General features: G+C 34.5%; 2 protein-coding genes across 2 annotated transcripts; both read left to right on the top strand.

Moving 5' to 3' along the window:
* The first annotated feature begins 815 nt into the window (after window positions 1–815).
* LOC110409709 (VQ motif-containing protein) lies at window positions 816–4,220 on the top strand. Its single transcript, XM_021419146.2, has one exon. It carries the CDS (start codon window positions 2,443–2,445, stop codon window positions 3,859–3,861), a length of 1,419 nt encoding a protein of 472 aa, XP_021274821.1. The 5' UTR covers window positions 816–2,442; the 3' UTR covers window positions 3,862–4,220.
* A 12,032-nt stretch (window positions 4,221–16,252) lies between these two features.
* Window positions 16,253–20,527, top strand: LOC110408970 (uncharacterized). The gene is made up of 3 exons (XM_021418141.1): window positions 16,253–16,955; window positions 17,681–18,432; window positions 19,344–20,527. Exons 1-3 carry the CDS (start codon window positions 16,668–16,670, stop codon window positions 19,867–19,869), a joined length of 1,566 nt encoding a protein of 521 aa, XP_021273816.1. The 5' UTR covers window positions 16,253–16,667; the 3' UTR covers window positions 19,870–20,527.
* The last annotated feature ends 409 nt before the right edge of the window (window positions 20,528–20,936 follow it).

Raw genomic sequence — 20,936 nt, 5'->3', positions numbered from 1 at the left:
TTTGATAGCACCAATCGCTTCTACCTGGCTCGGATAGCGTCCACACCCACAGTTTTTTGGACAGATTAGTTTTACAGCCTCAAGCAACTTAAATCAGACATAATTAGGTAAGTGATTTGAGAGCCTTAATTGCCACCTCTCTCTCTATACTTGTATCTCATTTTCGGCCTTCAACCGTCACCGTTTAATCCTACCAAAATTACATGTATTCTTTGCAGGATTTTTTAAATGGTAATACTCGTGTATACATTCATCATAGCCCTTTACCAAGCATGTGTATGTAAGTTATTCGCAAGCACAAAAAATGTGACAATAGGTGTATCAGATTCTATTAAGTATACTGAAAACGAATAAAAGAAATAATGAATATGAAAGTCGAATACAATTTAAAACAGTAAACAGATTCGTCATATCGAATTAATCTTTGTTTAGATAATTTAGATTATTGAAGTGATAGTGCAATATAGATAAATAACAGTGATTTATCGGCAAGGCATTTGAATTCGTTATTTAAAAAAATAATATCGACTCAAAGTGCCCAAAATTTTTAAGTGGTGAATGGAGATGAGATTTAGAAAAAAGAAAAGAAGAAGCCCGCGGGCAGCAGGGACATTACGTGCAGACATGAAATACGTAAAGGTTTCAGATTTTAGGGTTAGGGTTTGGTGTTGTAGGGGCAAATACAGACCACAGGTATGAAAAAGGAGATAAAACGAATATAAATAACACGTATAATGACAAAGACCTCTAATTTCATGCCAACCAACCCAAGTTGTGTTATCAAATTATGATTTTAAAGGTAAACAATATATAATACATTTATGTTCCAAAGGGGCATAATAAAGTTAAATAAAAAATATTGGTGAGCTAGCTTCATCTTTTCGTTTAGATGGTTGCAGCGAACTTAAGGTGTTGTTCAACTGATCTATCTGTCCAAACATCGGAGCTTTCTTCTTCTTCTTCTTCTTCTTCTTCTTCTTCTTCTTTTCCCTTTCTTCTTTTTGTTTCAAACAGCAGAATTTTATGATATTATTATAATAAATGAAGTGGAAGAAGGTAACGAAGGTAGAAAAAGTTATGGAAAAAAAAAACAATCAGGTAAAGTAGAAGATAACAGGAAAATATAATGATTTTCCATATACAATTTCAACAGAGGAAGACTGAAAGATTCTCTGAGGTGAGGTTCCTCTTATCAATTATATAACCCCAGATTATGATTTTTCTTTTTATATTTATGACCACTGACTTGGTCAAAGGCTGTGGCTAGGAAATACTATAATTTTTTTTTCTCTTCATTTATTAGCTTGTTGTATCAAATAATCTGTAAGGAAAACAGATGGAAACGCCATACTTATTTTTTTCACCTATCATTAAACCTAAGTTACCAAACCATTTAAACATAAGAAATGAATAATTAATTGATGTTAAATACAAACCAGATTTTATTTTCATTATTTATGCAATTCAGTTACTGTTTCTATATAGTGCACCTATTTTTTAAAACAGGGTTTTTTATGGGTTTTGAAAAGGAATGGTAGTGATGGTTGTTATCTTTTTCTTTTATACCATCAACAACCATCTTCCCTAATTTGTTTGCTTGCCCACCTCATTATTCTCAACAAAAGAAAAATTAATTTGTTATACTGAAATATGGAATATTTAATGGAATATATATTTAAAAGAAATAAAGAATTCCTCTATAATATCTATCTTTTTCTTCTTTTCACACTAAAAGGATCAAACCACAACTCTCTTATACTTTGACCAGTTGCCTTCATCACAGCCTTTCTCTCTCACACACATGGGTGTCCCACCCTGATCTTTTTGAGTGAAACCACGAGCAGAAGCAGCAGCCTCTCTTTTTGAGAAGAAAAGGCTAGAGAACAACTCCTTTCCCTCCTTTCTCTTTACCCCTCTCTCAAACAAAAAAGATTTAAAAAAACAAACCCTAGTTCTGCTGAACTCTTACAGGGCTAAAAGCCAAAAGAAAGGCAAGAAAGAGATTACAAGAGACCCCTCCCAGCAAAGTTTACTTTCATTTTACCTCTCTTCTGCAACCATTAGTTTGATGATCCCTGAGCTGTTAATTCCTTTCTTTACACATACCCTTTTGCTCAAAGACAAAGTAAAAGCAAGCAAAGCACTGTCTTCTTTGCAGATCAGAGCTTTAAAGACAACATGGGTACTTTCTGATAGCTCTGCTTCCAGAAGATCTTCCTCTTTCTTCTCTCTTTTCCTTCTTTTTTTTTTCTTTCCTTTCTTCTCTCTTTTTTGTATTACCTCACGCTTCGTTTTGTAGCTTCCTTCTTAAATGAGTCCGAGTGGTAAGTAAGCAAAAAATCTCTTCTCTGAAACTCCTCATATCTCTGTGTCCCTTTTACGTCTTTCCCTCTTTTTTCTTGGCTATTTCCGGTCTGTTTGTCTTTTTACCCCTTCTTTCTCATGGATTCTGGTAATAGTGGTAGTATGCCATCTTCGAGTGGTGGCAGTGAAGAGTATGATTCACGCGCTGAGTCCATCTCAGCTTTCTTGAACAATAATTCATCGAGCCATGTTGGTCATGGTCCCTTGGGGAACCAACCACCACCACCAGCACCACCGCAACAGCAACACCAGAGTCACTCTTCATCAGCTATGTTTGACCCTTTATCAAACTACTTCGATCATCCTTTATCAAGATCACCGCAACTTACAACAATTCCAAATTCACTCCTCAATCTTGATGTGGTTTGGTCCAAAAATCTAAGATCTGAGCCCAATTGCACTGATCTTGGTGGGTTCATAGCGTCATCATCACCAACCCAACAGTTGTTGACCAACCAGCAGGCACAAAGCAGAGCTACTTTTCCTTCTATGCAGATCCCTCAAGGACCAGAGAGCGCTACAAAAAGTTCAATTTCAGGCACAGGTGACCAACCCAACAACAACAACAGCAACATGGTGCGTAACCCAAAGAAGAGATCCAGAGCTTCTAGGCGTGCACCAACAACTGTTTTGACCACAGACACCACCAATTTCCGAGCCATGGTTCAGGAGTTCACTGGGATCCCTGCACCACCCTTCACGTCCTCACCTTTCCCGAGAACCAGGCTTGATCTATTCGGTACACCTTCCACTATGAGATCAACCCCTTTAGACCCTTCACCTCCTCATTATCTTTTAAGACCATTTGCCCAAAAAATCCACCCTCCCCCGTTTGTTTCTTCTTCTACGGCTTCCTCCTCATTTCCTAGCTCCTCGATGGTCGATGCTATAGCTTCTACTCCTAGTACTAACATCACTTCCGCATCTGCTAGTAACAACAATACTACTTCTAGTTCAACTTCCATTAACTACCAACTGTCATCCGAGTTAGGCCTTTTAAAGCAGCCTCAAAATCTCCTCAATATCAACATGCAAAACCCAATTCTTAACTTCCAATCTCTCCTACAAGCCCCTCCAAAATACCCGCTTCCCAATTCAACCATTCTTGGAACAAAACTGCAAGGGTCCTCAGATATGCCATCAAATGACTCTTCTCTCAAAATGGGTGTTTTAGAAGAGTTTGGTTTGAGCCATGGCCATGTCAATACCAACCTCAGCGGGCTCCAAAACATGGTATCATCGGACGGGGCATTGCCAAGAAATGATAGTAGTACTAATCCTCCAAGCTGGGGAGAAGGGACAGGCTCCCAAGAACATGATCAAAGTCTCCTAAGGTCCATCAATGGCGGCTACAACAGTAACTCTCAGAGAGTCTCAAATGGGAAAGTGAGCAACTTCTCGGCTTCTTCATCGGACTTCCATGGCGATAAAGGGCCAGAAAATGTAGCTACAAGAAGTGAAGGTATGGTGGAGTCATGGATATGTTCCTCAGATTAGGAGTATCTAAAACGTTACCAAAAATAAACCAAAAAAAGAAAAGGTTTCAAAATGAGAAAATCTCAACAAAGAATATCAAGGAAATGATGCGAGTACATCACATGATGCATGAAAGAGATGGAATCTTTCTTGTTCTCTCCCATATTAACCATGACTTTCGACATAATTGAAAACACTGTTTTTTTTTTTCTTTCCTTTTTGTCTTATCTTTTTTTCTCCCCCTTTTAAAGTTTAAACCTCCCCCTTTTATTTTGATCATCACTATGTAAATAATAGTAGCGTCTCTCTATATATATTCTTTTTTCCTTCTTTTATTTGTCACATTTTCTCATATTATAATAATGTTCTTCATACATGGACGATCATGGCCTTTTTTTCAACGTTGTCGTCTCAACAGTACAAAAGTGAATGGTAGTTGTTTAGTATTCTTCTCATTCCTTCGGAGAAATTTCTTTTTATATAGTTTTCTTTTATGGGGTTTTGACTATTGTAAGGATCAGAATGTGAATGCAAATATCAGACAACGAAACCATGAAACTTTGTGTTCGTTTCTCGTACATTTTTTTTTGGGTTATTTGCACAAAGAGGGGAAAAAATGCAATAATTGACTGTAAGAAAGCACCATGGCCTGGGGTTTTGTCCGGTTTCTTCGTATCATTTATCCAACTCTGAATCTTTATTTTATTCTTGTTTAAAATTTTGTATGATGCCTAGGAGTGATTGGTGGCGAGATTTGGGGAATCGTTAACCGCCGCAATCTCAATTTAATTAGTTTTCAATTATCTCTTTCCTGTGTGAGTTTGTGCTTCATTTTCCTTCTTTTATAATTTGGATTGATTGTTTTTTACTCCTTTTATAATGTACATACCTGTTTCATGACGTTTTTAATACTTTAATTTAATTGCTATAGTTTAGGAACTGTATCAATTCCAATTATATGGCCATGTCTTAGAGCAGGGATCATTTCGCACGTAAAAACATGGTTGTACGTTTTGGACAGATTAACCTTTTTATTGGGTATTTGAGAGGTACAACCGTGATTTTCTCTCTTCCCTGTTGTCTTGGGCCATTGGCATAATGGGGAGAGTTTATTGTTGGAAGTCTAAAATCTCTATTTCCATTTTATTCAACACAGACCATGTCTTGAATTTTAGAAAAGTAAGCGTACATTGTTCGTTTTTTATGTAATAACCAAAACAAATGTACATGTTTAATGCTATGATTAGTTTAGTTGTGGAGTCCGGGTTCTACAATAAGAGAAAATTATGAGTCCCAAACTAATGGAATTCCTATGTGATGGTCAAGGGAATTTCTCTCGTTTCTGCGATTAGGATGGGACATAACTGTTAAAACGAAAGGAAAATGTGGGTGGGAAATATGGAAACTAGGTCCATCTTCATGTTCTGTCTCTTTTGTTTCTCATTAAAACAACCCCACTTTTAACAGATAAGTTTTGGTCATAATATTAGGGTCTAGCTAGTCATACAGTTAAGAGATATATGCACTTGGTTAATGCCAACGACTAGTTTGAGCTGGCCATTGACGTATGTAGATATATTGATCAGGAAATGAAGGAATCCATCCTGTTTTATATTAGCTAGCTAGGATGATAATTTGTTCGTACACAACAAGGAACACGTTGGACAAGCTTAATCTCATCGTGCAAACATCAGTCTTCACTCTCATGAGTCATGCGCAAATTGAGTGGACTGTGCTTTATCCAAAAGCAGTGATGTATATATACAGTAAGCCTCCTATCAAATTCAAGAAATGTGGTAAAATGTTCTTTTAGATATATGGTTACCAAGTTAGTACATTTAACTAACTATTCACAACTTTTTTTTTATGGCAATTCGTATAGAGTTGTAAGTCTCGCTGATATTAGGGTGTCATGCTGCTCGGAACAAAAAACAGTGACATTGTTCTTCCATGCAATTAAAGTAAATATTCTCATGCAAGGAGTAAATACTATTATATGTTTAGGGATTCATAATTATATCCCAAATCCCATAGTTAGCAAAAGCTATATATTAAAGACAAGCATATTTCCACGTATGTTTTGAATTCCTTAAAAAAGAAAGGGTAGATGGACATAATGTCACTCAGCTGCCAAACCCTTCACTTTTGCCGTTATATATGAAGGAAGAATCGTGTTTTCTCTTTCCTGAATTTGCACTCTCTATATTATGAGCATTGAAGGAGAAGCTGTTCTGTTCTCATGCTGATCTATATATATACATATATATGTTAATGACCAATGAGCTTTAGGAGCTGTGAGGAACCAAGACAAAAAAAAGTGAATGCGTTCCGTAGTGGCTACTAAGTTATGACTTTTGTGATTCATTAGCGATAAATTCCTGTTGCTAACCTAAAAAAAGTTTTCCAAAAAGGAAAAAATTCAAAGGCAAAGAAGACAAAAGAAAACCGAAATATGAAAGGAACCCTAGATGAGGCCTTTTTGTCAAACACTAGCATGGTACTAAAAGACATGGTTTCCCGCCAAGGGTAATTGACACATGCAGACCACAAAAAGTTTTCTCAACTTTTCAAAAATTTGTAAAAATTGAAGGGAAAAAGCAACTCTTCTTGAAAAACTCTTTATCAATGTCACAAAGTGGGTAATCTTTGCATGAAAGGGTGATATATCTAAAAAGTTAGTAATCTTTTTCATGTCATTGATTGATAGATCATGATCTTTTTCACTTCAATAATAAATATAAACTTTCACCTTTGGTTTAAAATTTGAATGATGAGAGGGCATGGCATGGGGGAGTTTCAAAATTTTTGATTCTTTTTTCTAGCCCAAGTGGTGGAAATATACGATTCGTCATCAATGAAAATAATAATAATAATAATAATGATATAAACACGCATAGGATTTTGGGGAGAGTACTTTTATAAAGGGGTACCCTTCTTATTTTGTTTTTGTTTTTCTCGCAAGAAAAAAATTTAAATGATTAGCCATGGGATTTTGGGAGATTTAAGGCCTGGCCTCTAGAGAAGGGATGGGTGTGTTGTGACCTGTGACACTTCTTTTAGCATCATGGTGGCCCATGCCCAGTGAGTAGCATAGCTAGCCTTTGCTCTTTAGCAATGATGGCTCTTCTCTCTTACTCAGTCCCTCTCAGCCCGCAGGGCTATGCCAAAGGCTGAAAACAGTGTGGCAAACAGGCAAAATTAAAGGCATCGCTCTCTCTCTCTCTTAAAATACCCTACAAATTTGAGCCGGAACTCAAAAAGATACACAACTTTTGGCATCGCACTTCCAAAAGGCTGGCGCCATTCCCTCTTCACTTGAAACCATTCCCTCATGCATTCGAAAAAGCATAAATTAAGTACCAAAGAAATAAAAGCATATATTCAACTACCCAATACTGGAAGAAGACAAACTTTCTTATTTGTATAATAGTATTACTATATTCCCCAGCGCATATGTCTTGTTTAAATTAAGCTAACTTCTCTGTGTTTTTAAGTCAAAAGAAAATTATGTTACTGTTTATAACACTTAAATTAATTTGGGTTTCTCTTTTTGACCTCAAATTTACAGCAGTGGGTTCTCAATGCCTTCCTTAATGGGAGAAACAGTGTATATGTTTTAAAATATATAAGATATTTTGTTATCATTTCCTATGATTATTCGATGGATATTTTATGCTTCACTTTTTTAAGTGGTCCACTCTTGCTTCTCCTTTTTTAAAGAGTAAAATAAGATGGCTTAGCAGCAACTAAATCATAATGGTGCTTGAATAATCAATGTATATATATTTTTTCAGTTGCACATGAATTATGGAGAGACATGATGAAAGCAGACGCAACAATAAATCTAACTGACTGAAAATATATTGGCCTTCCAAGTCTTGAGCGAGTTTTAGTCTCTAGTGCTAGACTTTGCTTGTGGTCTCACAACTTACGGAAAATTAACCTTAGCTACCCAGCTTAGCTAGAATTGGCAAAGAGTGCAGGGTTTGCAGCAACATTAATTATCGTATTTCTTTTACAAAAAAATAGTACTACAAGAAATTAATGTTGGTCGGCAAGTGTAATTAGAAAGCCTATGAATGGAAACACGTGTGCCAATCGTGTTAATGCATGCTCAAACACAACTTGCAGGGAGGGTTAAACCCTAGCTGGCAGTGGACCATTGCATGTTAAAGGAGATTTCCCATTTTACACTGCTTTTAAAACCTTATATAGGAGCGATGGAAGACTGAAGGAAGTTTCTTTTATAAAATACTTATTTTTTAATTAATTGCCAAGTTAAATAGCCTTCCTTCTTGTTGTGCAATATATGTACCAAGTACAACCTTGTAGATTCAAAAACGTCTAATAATACTATCATTTTTATCTTTAATCTTTCATTAGAAGAAAAGAGAATTTAAATTTGACTGTTTAATTATAATAAGAGATAATCTTATTTCATTCGTGCATTTATTGCAACTATTGCTTAGCACAAGTTGCCGTTTGGAATGAGTTTATAAACCATTATTGTAGTCTTGTCTTTTTTTTTTTTGCAGAAAAAATTTATAAGAAAGAAGAAAGGTTTCTTGACTGCTAAAGTGAGCATATGTCGAGGGCTCTACATCACTAGGACTTAAATTTGTAGGCATTGGCATGTGCCAAACAACCTATGTATGGCAGATATATAGACCGGGGATCAATAAACATAAATCTCGTACAGAATTCTACAGGCCTATACATCCATCAACGGGGTCACACGTGCTTTCAGGTTCAGCTTAAATTGGGATGACAAGTCTATGAAAAAGTCTGTTCCAGTTGAGCAGGCTAGCGAAGAACTTGATTTCTTTCTGGTTATCATCACTTTTCTGTGTTTTAAAGAGATATTCAACAGTTAAAAGACGGATTTACAGTGACGGCGATGAGGTGAGCTACGCCTATTGAAGTCCGGAAGGATTGTCTAACCACCACAAGTGTCAAATTTTACTAGGATCGATGCTGCTTTTTCTTCTTTTAGGAAATCGAAAGGTTAATGCATTAATTAAGATACAAAAGGAAACCGGCCCTTGCCCCATCTCGAACTAATTAATAAACCAAACAAGGAATGCGAGATCATATGCAAAAGTTTTAATTTCCTCTTCACTATGTCAATAATGATCAAATCGTGATAGATAGTAATAATAGTTTCTTCCATGTCACTACAATCACTGTATTGTACTACTTATTAAGCACCCTGCTTCCATGCAAAATGCAAATGCACTTGAATCGTTGATATATAGAATGGTCCTGAATATATGCCCCAGGATATGATAGGCATATATATAGTAGGAATTAAGTAGGAACACCAACCCACGCTATATCTTGGGTACCTTATCACCCAAGTCTTCACTAAGTGTAAATATATATACACACGTAAATACATGCTGTCTCTTGGGTACCGAATGTTTATAAAAGAGATGCTATGAGCATGCATGATCTCTGGCATTTACTACTCTCTATATATCCTACTCGTTTTAACGCAGAAATTGAATCTAACTGTATTTTATTTATGACAAATTTAGCTTTCGTGTGGCTGCTCAGTTCTTCAAATTCAATTAATAAATAAATAGTGAAAAAAAAAAACAGGGAAGCGGTTCTTTTTGAGGTTGGGGGATGCCAGCAGGTTTAATAACTGTACATTGTCGTATTGGAATTGTCAGGATGCCAGTTACAGGGCATTAGGATACAAAACGTTGAAACAAGAAGTGGAAAGGAAATGCCAATGTCAACTCTTTTTTTTGTTTTTGCTTTTTTTCACAGCAACCAAAAGTAAAGAGCAAATGGAAAAGGAGAATTAACCACTTCCCTTGAGTGAGTACTTTTGATGAAAAAAGAAAAAAGCTGGTAATGTTCCAATCAGAAAAACAAGAAGATTAACAGTATCATCCTTTATATGTGGTGCTTATTTAGATTTTTCACATTACTTATTGTCTCCGCCCAAGTGGGTCAGGTGTGATTTTCACGAAGCCCACACTGTCTGCCACTAGTATTATTTTTGTTCTGTGAAAAGGGAAAACAGTTGACGGAAAAGCAAATCCTACCCTTCTCACACTTCATCGTGTCAAACTCGTTTAACTCGCGTGACATTAAGGGTATGGTACAAAATTTTGGTGTTTGATTTAACCATGTGATTTGGATTCTGATGTACCCTGGCAAAAAGCTTCATAATGACTAGTAGTTTAATTTGATATATGGTAGGAGTGCGTGTGGTACGAAAAATTTGTATTTCCATTACAACAAAGGCATGATTTGGGATTTTGATGGTTTTCTATAATCCCCATGTAATAAGCCAACAATGAGTGGCTGATATAGAAACCTCATTCATCACTCCTTTACCCTTTTTTTAAAAATTATTATTTAAAATCTTCTCTTTTTTCACAAGGGTAAAATTATAGCTCTAGAATTTAAATGCCCATCTCTTATTCCATTATGCAATGTTGAAAAAGTTTATTAGATGAGTTATGTGGTGAAAAGTAAATCTTCACCATCCTTTCAACAATTTTCCTGAACATGTTGATCAAACACAAATTCAAAACTTTGAAAGTGTCAATTAGGCAAATGTGAGAAATCATTGTTTTTGTCAAAATGATATAGACATTGATGGTTGTGATTAGAGATTCATCACTTTATACCAATAATCCACAAACCCCAAAAAAAAAACACACACACACACACAAAAATAGATGACAGCATGCAAGTGAGCTGTGAAGCTCAAAGCACAACAACACATAGCTTGTTAAAAATGTGTGTGCAAAAATGGAATTGGATTTGTCTCCCAGCAGAGCTCATCCCCCAAAAGGCTTTTGACAGTGAGAATGCGCAGGAACAAGAGACAAAGAGAGGGGGGGTGGGCTGAGTGGGGCCCTATCAAAGGTACTCGTCCTTTTTTTCTTCTTTCATCATGCTTGCACCCCCTTAATGATGCTATTTTCCTGAGCCCATATTAATGAAATCATGGCCACTGACTCAGCTGAGGGAACCCACAGAATTTCTTGGCCCACTCTATCCTTTCATTTGTCCAACCGAGGTTGTATTTTGTGAAGTAAATTAGGTAACATCAGACTCAGATAAGTGGGGGGAAAAAATAAGAAAAAGATAGCTAGGTAATGCTTGGCAATGATTTTTATCTTTTTATTTTTGAAATTTGAAATGATGTTGGAACTTGATCAAAGTCATTTGGTAAAAATAAAGTCAATGTATTTAGTGACGGATTCAAAAATTTACATTAAGAATGATTAAAAGATAATCAATTATAAGTTACTTGATTTAATTAGTAGTGATAAAATTATAATTCTTAAATTTTATATAAATAATAATAATAAAATTAAACTGAAAGATGATGACAACCACCTACGCTACCACCTTCGATCCGTCTCACATACATTTAAATATTAAAACTTTTTAAGAGTTCTTTAATGACTGAATATAGATATTTGAATGATTGATAGGATAATCCTGTGCTTGGTAAAATAGTCCTAATTAACTATATAATATGTATGACAAAATCAATTACCTGTGAGTCTCATTTGAGGGTTCATGCTTTAGTTTTTGTTTTAGAGTTTTAATTTCATTTCTATTTTCTTTTGATGAAAATATATTATTGCATTTTGGGATCCTATTATATATACTCCTTTGGTTGATATATTGTCCTTTTCCTATTTCCATAATTTCACATATAATTAGTTTATGGCAAGGTTTCTGCATGAGAATTCTAACTCAATATTTAGAAACTTAAAAAATTATATCTAAAAAGGGAAAATTGCTTGTAACTGCCATGTAAAATCATTAATCAAATAATGCCTTTTTGTACTTTTAATCTTTGCACCTTCCAAAAGGAGAAAAAGTTAGAAAGTAGAAATCCTTCTCATATTCAAACATTACCTTAACACATCAATTATTACCTAACAATTGAGAGTGTTAACTAAAATTAGCCAATTGTTATTAGTTCAGGTTTCTGTTCTTTATTCTTCACTTCATAAGTTCATATGTTACCGTATTAAGATATTAATAAAAGGAAATACATAGTAACCAAAACATAAAAGGATATATATATATTTTGTATTTGGGTAAAATTTTCAAATTCTTTTTAAGTTTTAACCAAAATTTAATTCGGATACATTAATTTTCGAAATAGATAGTAAGACTCAAAAGTGTAAACAGTATTAATAGAAAATATGAAAAAAAACTAAAATATTTTTTTTTTCTTTCTTTCTTATTTTTTTTTCTTTTCTCAATCAATGTGATAAATTGACGACACTTTCATTCTTCAGTCGATCACTTCACGACAGGTGCTTCCCTCCCTTGGAGAGCACCAGATTGTGTTCCCAAAAGAGCATCACTGGTTGTAGGGTGGCTTGAAAGAAATTTGTCTCTTAAAAAAGATAGAATAAAAAATAAAAAATAAAAAATAATAATTTAGATACTAATCATTTTTAAAATTAATAAAAAATAAAATTATATTTTCAATATTGATATATCATCAAATTAATAGTTAAATTTATGCATCAAGTGAAAGATTTTTTTAAGATAAATTGTGTATTTTAAAAATTAATAGATTTATGTAAAATTATGATTAAAAGATATAGAAGTTAAGGTATTTTAAAGATAAAAACGTGAAGGGAATCTAGAGAGAGGAAAAAAAATGGAACAGAAAAAGCCCCAACTTTTGTTTTTGCAAAGAGCATGAAGCAGGGAGAAAGAGCGATGATAACATCTAGGATTCGGTTTGTAGCATAGGGCAATCGAGTAATATGTGATTAGATGTAATAGCAACACTTTCGGTGAGTCATATCTGCAGTACATGAATACGAAATGGCGATAATGTTTCAATGTTTGTAAAGCAAAAGTTATGTCATCATCGACAGTGAGCCTCTGGAAAAAGAATTAAAAATCCTCAATCTTTGATACCGAATGACCAGTTAGCTCCAACACCAAAAAGTTCATTCTATATAACAAATTTTAAAATAGATAGAATCATCAATGTTTAATTGAAAGAATAAATTAGTAACAAAATCACCTTTATCAAGTGTTCATTTTCTTTTACAATTTTAATATATATATATATATAGATATATATATATATATATAGAGTATGACATTATTCATGTACTAATTATTTGCTACGGGGAAAACTCTTGTAAACATTAATTAATCTTCAATAAATTAAGTTGGTTACTCCAACTAAAGTTTTCATGTGGCAATTTAAGTTTTAATTCCTTACAACAATTATAAGAAGATTGGAGCAATCAACAGAAGATCTGCTTCTTTATTTTTTTTTTCATATTAAAAATGATTATTAGAATCAGTTGCAATCCCTAATGTTTTCTTTTTCTATTTGTCTTACATTGTTTATCACAGTGTTATGACAATGAGTTTTTATATATAAAATTTCTATTATAGTTTAACCATCATAAATAGCTGAACCCTTCAATTATTTTTAATTGTGTTCCTTTCTGAGTTATAATCATGTAGCATTCATAAAAAAGGCCAAAAGGTGTATGCTAATATATCCAATTATCCACATGGTTAAAAAAGGCCTGGGCTAATGCTTTTTCCAAAAGGGAGCTGTGGGGCATCATTTTGTGGGCCGTAAAAGAGCTTTTGGGCTGAGACTGCAGAATCAGGCTTCCAATGTCCTAAACCACATTTCTAATTTTTAAATGTATAATTTTTCTACGTCAGCTGACGTAAAGGTGAGATGAGCGAGAAGGAACGAGAAAGCCGATGACGACGACGACGACGATGATGAGATGGCGGCCCCCTGGGTGGCGGGGTAGGGTGGAGGGGGAAGGGTCGTACCTGCTTTTTAGCTGTACGGACGAGATGTCTGCATCCCATTAATGCTTATGATTGTGACTCATTGATAGGTCCCTTATATTTAATTTGCTGCTGCCTTCCGCTGTTTCTCATTGTACTCCTGTGGCTGTGACCACTTTTGCCCATCTAACTATTAAAAATGGCCATTCCATATGGGTAATTTATGTCAATTACTGAGAGGTGTCATATGGTTTGCAATCTGCTCATTGTTTGTTCTATGCATTAAGTTCTTGTAGAGAATGGGTTTCATGTAGAAGTTACGTTCAGCATGACATATGTATGATAAACTATTTCTTACAATCACGTGTACCAGTTTTGATCTCCATATCACAAAGCAATCATGAAGTCTTGTATGAGAAAGTTGAAGGATTTGAATAATGTCAATATCTATCTAGCAGAACAACACATTTCGAGTTATTTAGCTCAATGATACTGACATCTGACATTCTGGCCCCATACTCTGTGAGATTGAGCTATCTCGGCAGGTTTGGATAAAAAACCCAATTCTTGGATTCTCCAAAGGAGGAAGAAGTAGAGCCACCCAGGCCATGTTTTTATTCAATAGCCTCCATCTGTGACGCACATAGGCCTCAGCCACTACTTAAATTCGCAGCCCTTTTGCTCTTCCTGGGCTTGTTTCATGGAGTCTCACTAAATGACCTCTTTCTATGTTAACGTCTCTCTATTTGCTTGGGCTCTCGTAAGGCACATCTTAAAATGCCAAATGGACTAAAACTGGTGTAATGCCGTTGGAGCCTGTATTAAATTCTTTTCTCCCTCTAACAATTCCACTATAAACTCCATTTCCCTCTCAATCCTCTAGCACGGCCTTTTTGGTTCTAACAATACTAATTATTGGTCCGAAATAATTGAACTCATATCACTTTAATTATATATAAAATTATTCACATGTCCTGTAAAAATCCATTTTATGGACTTGTTTTATATATAGATTAAAATTCATCAATTTTTCTTTTTTAAAAGTTAGATATCCAACAAAATACCCGATCAAATGTAAAAAAAAAAACCCCTATTGAAGTTTTTTTTATATATGTATATAAATACAATAAAATAAGTAAAACCTATCAGCTCTAGCAAAAAGGAGAAGCTAACAATGGATGGGACTAACGGTCCGTTTGGTATCAGGGATGTAAGCCACATTCCCTGCAATGTGACTTATTAAATTACATTACAGTGTTTGTTTTGTAACAGATCACTGCAATGTAAGATTGCAGTCCAAAACCAATGCAATCACATTACATTGCATTCTGCAATATTCTTAAAGACAATTTTATCCTTCAACTTTATTATCTTATTAAAAATATTTTATAATATTATAATTAAAATAAAATATATAATATAAGAATAAAAATTAAAATAAAATAAAATATAAAAAATTAATATTTATATAATATAGATAAAACAAATTAAAATAAAATATATAATATAAAAAATATATTAAAGAAATGAAAATAAATATATAAAATTATAATAATAAATAAAAATAAAATATATGACATTAAAAATATATTTAAAATATGATATTATATAAAAATTAATAATATAAATATAAATATATTAAATATTAAATATAAAATATTATAATAATAAATAAAAATAAAATATATGACATTAAAAATATATTTAAGATATGATGTTATATAAAAATTAATAATAAAAATATAAATATATTAAAAATAAAATATAAAATATTATAATAATAAATAAAAATAAAATATATGATATTAAAAATATATTTAAGAAATGATATTATATAAAAATTAATAATAAAAAATATAAATATATTAAACTTATATTTTAATAATTAGGGATAATTTTGACAATTAGCATTACATTCCCACTAAAGTACTTGTAAACCAAACACTGCAATGTTATCTTCTCTGCATTTTAATCATTATTTTACTTACATACCAAACACCGTAATGTTATTTTCCCTGTAATCACATTGTTTGCAATTACATTACTTACAATCACATTACCTGTAATCATATTGCATTGTAATGTAACAAACGCTACCTAAATGTTAAGCAAAAGCCCTACTTAGGGATTTTTTAATGCAAAGGTATAGATTAATCTATTCCTTGTAGGGCATTAATTATAATCTCCTTCCTTAAGCCCTATGAAGATATTTGCTTAAAATTGTGTACTTCATTTTTTTATTATTTGGGGGTTCGAATATCAATGCTTAGAGTATGCTTGACGTTAACAAAAGATGCTAATAATAGCTAACCCAATACCCTAAAGTAAATTGATTTGTTTTTTCAGCATGTGATGCTAGTTGTGCAACTTGAATAATTTTATACTCTATGTTTAAACATAGTAAAAGAAAGGATTTTGGTTGTTTTTATAATTTGGGTAAAAGCAAAAATGCAATTGGATACAGAGTTTGAGGTCATAATTATTTATTTCTCGTGATTGACCCATTTTGTGCATAAATAGATTTTAGAATTCTATTCAATTAAATTTTGACACGTCATTTCAGACAAAACTAAGTATTGGAAACCAAAAATGATTAAGGGCAACCTTGTTCAGATATGGAAACCAAAGTCATAAACTTCGATGTCCAAATCTAAGACAGATCTCCACCATTTCCCCAACCTCTTGCAGCAGCCTTTTGGTTGGCCAAAATTAGCACCAGAAACTCTTGCTAACTGCTTCCTCTTCTTTTGTCATAAAAGCAAATCCGAGGAAAAAGACTCCCAGACTCTGGGTCAATCCAATCACAACCTAACACTTGTCAAATGTCGAAGATCTTCGTGGGTCTACTCCCAAGATGGGCCCTACCTATATGAATCCCCTTCCGCTCATTTATATGTTGTAGTGCACAGTGGTTTTGCTCAATGAAGTCAACTTTCAACTCCTCTCTCTAACAAGTGACAACAGATCAAAGAAAAACAGAGGATCTTAAACCAAAATTGGAATGATCTGTTTTTGATTCTCTGTTTTTCTTTGTTCCCAAAGACAGAATTGTCACAATGAAGTCAGAGACTTTAACGTTGGTTCTAGTGAATCTTGCTGCGATAATGGAGACAGCGGATGAGTCATTGTTGCCCGGAGTTTACAACGAAGTTGGTGCAGCTTTGCATATAGACCCAACAGGGTTAGGCTCACTCACTCTGTTTAGATCCATCGTGCAATCTTGTTGTTACCCTTTAGCTGCTTATCTTGCTATGCATCACAATCGTGCTCATGTCATTGCTCTTGGTGCTTTTCTTTGGGCTTCTGCGACCTTTCTTGTTGCCATTTCCAACAACTTCCTCCAGGTTATTTAAACAGCATTTTGGTTTTGATTTTTCTCCCAGTTAATAAGATATTTAATTTTCTGGGTATCATTGTTTGGTTTCTTTGATGTAAAATATGAAAGCCTATTTGTTGGTTTGTCTTTGATTGGATTTGGTTTTATTGTAGGGTTTGAGTTTTGGTTTTTAATGGGTATGTAGGCAGATCTAATGGTTCTTATGAAATTGGAATGGGGCACAAGGGGTTGCCTCTTATATAATTGGGTCAAAGGTGGAGAACTGGGGCAGGAAAATGCAAGATTGTTAAAGAAATTTATACATTTAGGCAAGCATTTTATGTGTTCCAATGAGAAACCAGTGTTTAGAGTTTTTGTGCATTTCCTTTTTCAGTTATTTTGTGTGGTTCAAAAAAATCAGGAGGTTTTGAGTATATGTCATAATGGTTGTTTCATTTCATATTTAAAGCTCAGTGAATATTCAAGCATTATTAAGGATGAAACTGCAAGAGAGTGTCTTAAGTCTTAACTGCAGCTTACAATGTTACATGGTATAAAATGCGTTTTTGTTTTTCTTGTTATTAAATCATATGGTGCAATTGCAATCTGAATTAAGCATAAGCTTTATTATACTTGTAACATCTGATACTGTGTTTTTATTGTATGGATAGTCCTAGGAAACAAAGACTTAACTTATTCCTTGGCATCATCAGGTGCATAATCTAGCAACAATTCTCTTATTTGGCTAATTAGGTCGCAGTTTCAAGAGGTGTGAATGGGATTGGACTTGCCATTGTCATACCTGCTATTCAGTCCCTTGTTGCTGATTCAACCGATGAAAGTAACCGCGGTATGGCTTTTGGATGGCTACAACTGACAGGAAACATTGGCTCCATTCTAGGTGGGCTCTGTTCAGTACTAATTGCCTCAAAAACTATCATGGGGATACCTGGCTGGAGATTTGCTTTCCTTCTGGTGGGTGTAATCAGTGTCGTAGTTGGTCTTTTGGTCCATCTTTTTGCTAAGGATCCTCGATTTTCTGATAGTGATAATACAGCCAAAGAACATATTGAATATAAGTCTTTTTCATCAAAAATGAAGGACATGATAAAAGAAGCAAAGTCAGTTACGAGGATCCCTACTTTCCAAATTATTGTTGCTCAAGGTGTTTCGGGATCATTTGCCGGGTCATCTTGGTCATTTATCCCTATGTGGCTTGAACTCATTGGCTTCTCCCATGAAACAACAGCATCTATCATGACCTCTTTTGTAATTTCCAATTCTCTTGGTGGTCTCTTTGGAGGAAGGATGGGAGATATTCTAGCCAAACGGTTGCCCAATTCTGGGAGAATTATTCTTTCACAGATAAGCGTAGGTTCTGCAGTCCCTATAGCGGCAGTACTGATGTTGGCATTACCTGATGATCCTTCCACTGCATTTATGCATGGTCTCGTTTTTTTCATCATGGGATTGTGCATATCCTGGAATGCTCCAGCAACTAACAAGTAAGTCTTCTTGGTCCATCTTTATACTTATAACTAACTTGGTGATAACTTTATTTTGCTTGGGTTGGACCGGAAGGAAATGAAGTCGAAAGAAACTTTATTGTTTATCACAGCATAATAGTGCTTGTGACATTGCTAGACAAGGAGTCCACGTTCTATCCTTACACCTTAGGGATTATTTTGATCTTTTAACTAACGCATGTTTCTCATGGATGTTCAGTCACAGGAAAGTGATCAAATATAAGATGTAGGACAACAATAACATACAAGAGGATTATCATTCTCTCTGAAAATATAGGTTCAAACATTCTGTGGCTTAGTGCAGCCTCATTTAGAACTTAATTTAGATTTCCCACTCATTTGTGGATGATGCAGGTATTCTTGGTAGACAAAGTCTATTGCATGTGAATTAGTATAAACATCTCTTGGGGAGCCAAAGATATGTTGCTTACTGTGAGAACCATATTCAAACTGTAGATGTTGAATATAACAAGGTAAGTTGTTTCGGTACTTTTGTATTGATAGTAAAGGGATAGTCCTAGTAGAGTATGGCATTGAATAGTGGAACCTAGGGGCTTCATCGGGGAAAGCAATCGATCAATAGTTGCTAGATGCTCAATCAATTTGTGAAATTAAAAACTGTCTAAATTTAGCATTTGGTTTGGTGCACAAACACTAACATGCTCCAGTGCTTTGGTGGTGCTACTAGTGGTTTATCAGTATGCTTATGCACAATTATTCTTTAGGCCAAACTGATTCAATCCTTTACTTGCATTGCTAGTACAGGTTGAGAATGAAATGATGCATGCATTAGCCTATTGTTTCATATTTTCACTGAATATATTAATTATAATTACAATAGTTTATCTGCATTTGATTAGCATTCTCTGGTATATGAATGGTGTATACAGTCCGATATTTGCAGAGATTGTCCCTGAGAAATCCCGAACGAGCATCTATGCCTTGGATCAATCTTTTGAGTCTATATTGGCATCTTTTGCGCCTTCTCTTGTTGGGATTTTGGCTCAGCGTGTTTACGGTTACAAACCAATACCCAAAGGGTCATCGGACTTTATAGAGATTGAGACCGATAGAGAGAATGCTGCATCACTCGCTAAGGCACTGTACGCAGCAACTGGGATTCCAATGGCAATCTGTTGCTTCATTTACTCATTCCTTTATTGCACATATCCAAGAGACCGGGAGAGAGCAAGAATGCAAGCATTGATAGAATCAGAAACCCAACAACTGGAGGAAAATAATTCTCCATCAAGTGGCAAACAATCCAATTTTTTTATTGCAGACTCAAAAGAGCTGAATGACGAGGAAAGAGATGAAATTAATAATATAGAGTTTGGAGGGGAGAAGAGCCTCGATTTGGATGATAACGATGAGATGTCCCTTCTGAATCGTCACTGGCCTGCTTCTGAAACTTAGAAGACAGATGAACACGTCGGGCAGTACGAAGCTGAGCTATCGAAATTGCTTCATAAAAAAAATTATAGAGGCTTCAACGACTTGGTTCCTTGCAAAGGCTCTTCAACTCTTCATGTCAAGCAGAATTTTTATTTACTCAGGCGCTGTAATTTTCCCAAATGAGTATGTTGATGAGAAATCTACTTTAAACCTGAGTCACTTGTGAATCAGTTCTTGCTATACGATTTACAGGTGATCATATATACTAATCACCTTCAGTTCATCAGATATGCTGCGTGAAAGCTTCATTGCTCAAATTTGCAATTGGATAAACAGTGAAATTACCGAATTCAACGAGTCAGCATAGATATGGTATAATCTCCCTGTTGGAAGAGACTGTCACCTTAATTCGAATGTGTAGGATAAATTGTTCTTCAAAAAGTTGGATTTTCCAACCGAGACACGTATCTACCATCACTTGTACCAGGCTTGTGGATGACCTGATGTTCCATCAAATACCGATCACACCATCTTAACAAAAAGTGGGACGTCTGAACTGATTTATTCAAGGATTTAAGTATGGTTTTGCTATGTCTTTTTTGCTCATTTATTTTCCTTTTCCCTATTAACTAGTTAATTTTCAACACAGTGCTTAATTGGATTCTTGCTTATTTTGTTGTTGGGGTCAGTCAAGTTATGAATTTGCATTGTTTTGCATCAAAAGTATGGCATTAGGTCGTCCATCATCCAAAACAAATATTGATACCAATGAAATGTTTAAATCCAGTATTATAATACAGAAACATGGGGAAGACGTCTAGATTCCATGGTAACAAAACAAGATGCTAATAATAGTTTATTTGAGTAGGTAATGAAATTGCTAGCTGACCCAACAGACCTTAATTAAATTGTTTTGTTTTTCATTTTTCAGTAAATAGTACTATTATAGTATTTATTCAATAATAACAAGGTCTAAAATTGTTCAAAAGAATAAGGAACCTAAACCAAGGACATAAATTTCGATGTCCAAACCCAAGACAAATCCCACCATATCCCATACTTCTAGGTAGACCTGTCAATATGGGCCA

The sequence above is a fragment of the Theobroma umbraticum genome, unplaced genomic scaffold, assembly GCF_002168275.2.
Source record: "Theobroma umbraticum cultivar Fairchild unplaced genomic scaffold, ASM216827v3 scaffold_44.0, whole genome shotgun sequence".
NCBI classification, from domain to species: Eukaryota; Viridiplantae; Streptophyta; class Magnoliopsida; order Malvales; family Malvaceae; genus Theobroma; species Theobroma umbraticum.
The sequence above is the reverse complement of the archived record's forward strand: the minus strand, read 5'-3'. Positions and strand labels throughout refer to the sequence as shown.

Coding starts and splice junctions, on each gene's coding strand:
- LOC110408970 (XM_021418141.1), top strand. CDS start 16,668: ATGAAGTCAGAGACTTTAACGTTGGTTCTAGTGAATCTTGCTGCGATA. Junction 16,956..17,680: donor TTTCCAACAACTTCCTCCAG/GTTATTTAAACA, acceptor TTGGCTAATTAG/GTCGCAGTTTCAAGAGGTGT. Junction 18,433..19,343: donor AATGCTCCAGCAACTAACAA/GTAAGTCTTCTT, acceptor TGGTGTATACAG/TCCGATATTTGCAGAGATTG.
- LOC110409709 (XM_021419146.2), top strand. CDS start 2,443: ATGGATTCTGGTAATAGTGGTAGTATGCCATCTTCGAGTGGTGGCAGT.